The sequence below is a fragment of the Limulus polyphemus genome, unplaced genomic scaffold (assembly GCF_000517525.1).
Source record: "Limulus polyphemus unplaced genomic scaffold, Limulus_polyphemus-2.1.2 Scaffold2942, whole genome shotgun sequence".
Lineage (NCBI taxonomy): Eukaryota > Metazoa > Arthropoda > Merostomata > Xiphosura > Limulidae > Limulus > Limulus polyphemus.
Genome location: NW_013668552.1, coordinates 96284 through 96896, shown reverse-complemented (window position 1 = coordinate 96896; position 613 = coordinate 96284). Strand labels below are relative to the sequence as shown.

Genomic DNA, 613 nt, shown 5'->3' with positions numbered 1-613 from the left:
ACTTATAAATTGTGGAAACTTATTCAAGTATGACACGGGAAAGCTGAGGCAGGCCCAGCTACTTGAAGTTGGTCTTTCCAGTCCCGGTATACTGAAAAAAAACTAGTTTTATAACTAAGTTAGTTATTCAAGGTCACCCTTTATAAACTAATGACCTCTAAGTAAGGAGTTTTCTATAACTGAAAGTTTATCATTTAAAATAAATTTATATTTATTATAAAAAAAATGTAAAACATTTTTTAGTTGTATATCTCTATATCCATTATTTTTTAGTTTATTTATGAGTAAGGAAGGATTATCCATAAAAAGAGTTATTACTATTGCATAACATTAAAAAATATTTTCAATTGTGATATAATAATCCCTTTTAACAAAACATTAGGAATAACACTATGGGGAGTAGGTAAACCAAGGATGGGAAAATTAAATTTCCTTCTTTTAACAGTATTCGAAGAATTGGTAATAAATCTAAATTTTACAGGATTCTTATGTAGTTCAGGGATAGCATATAACAATGGTAAATTGTAGTAGTTTGTGTGTGTGTGTGTGTGTGTGTGTGTATGTGTGTGTGTATATATATATATATATATATATATATATATACACACACACA

General features: G+C 27.6%; 1 protein-coding gene across 1 annotated transcript in view; it reads right to left on the bottom strand.

Annotated features, from left to right (window-relative positions):
* Nucleotides 1–613, bottom strand: part of LOC106468266 (G patch domain and KOW motifs-containing protein-like) — a 57827-nt gene continuing 57214 nt past the window's right edge. Inside the window, exon 5 of the mRNA XM_022396603.1 lies at nt 1–91. Within this exon, the coding sequence (XP_022252311.1) occupies nt 59–91 (33 nt within the window). The 3' untranslated portion in view covers nt 1–58. The remainder of the gene's footprint in view (nt 92–613) is intronic.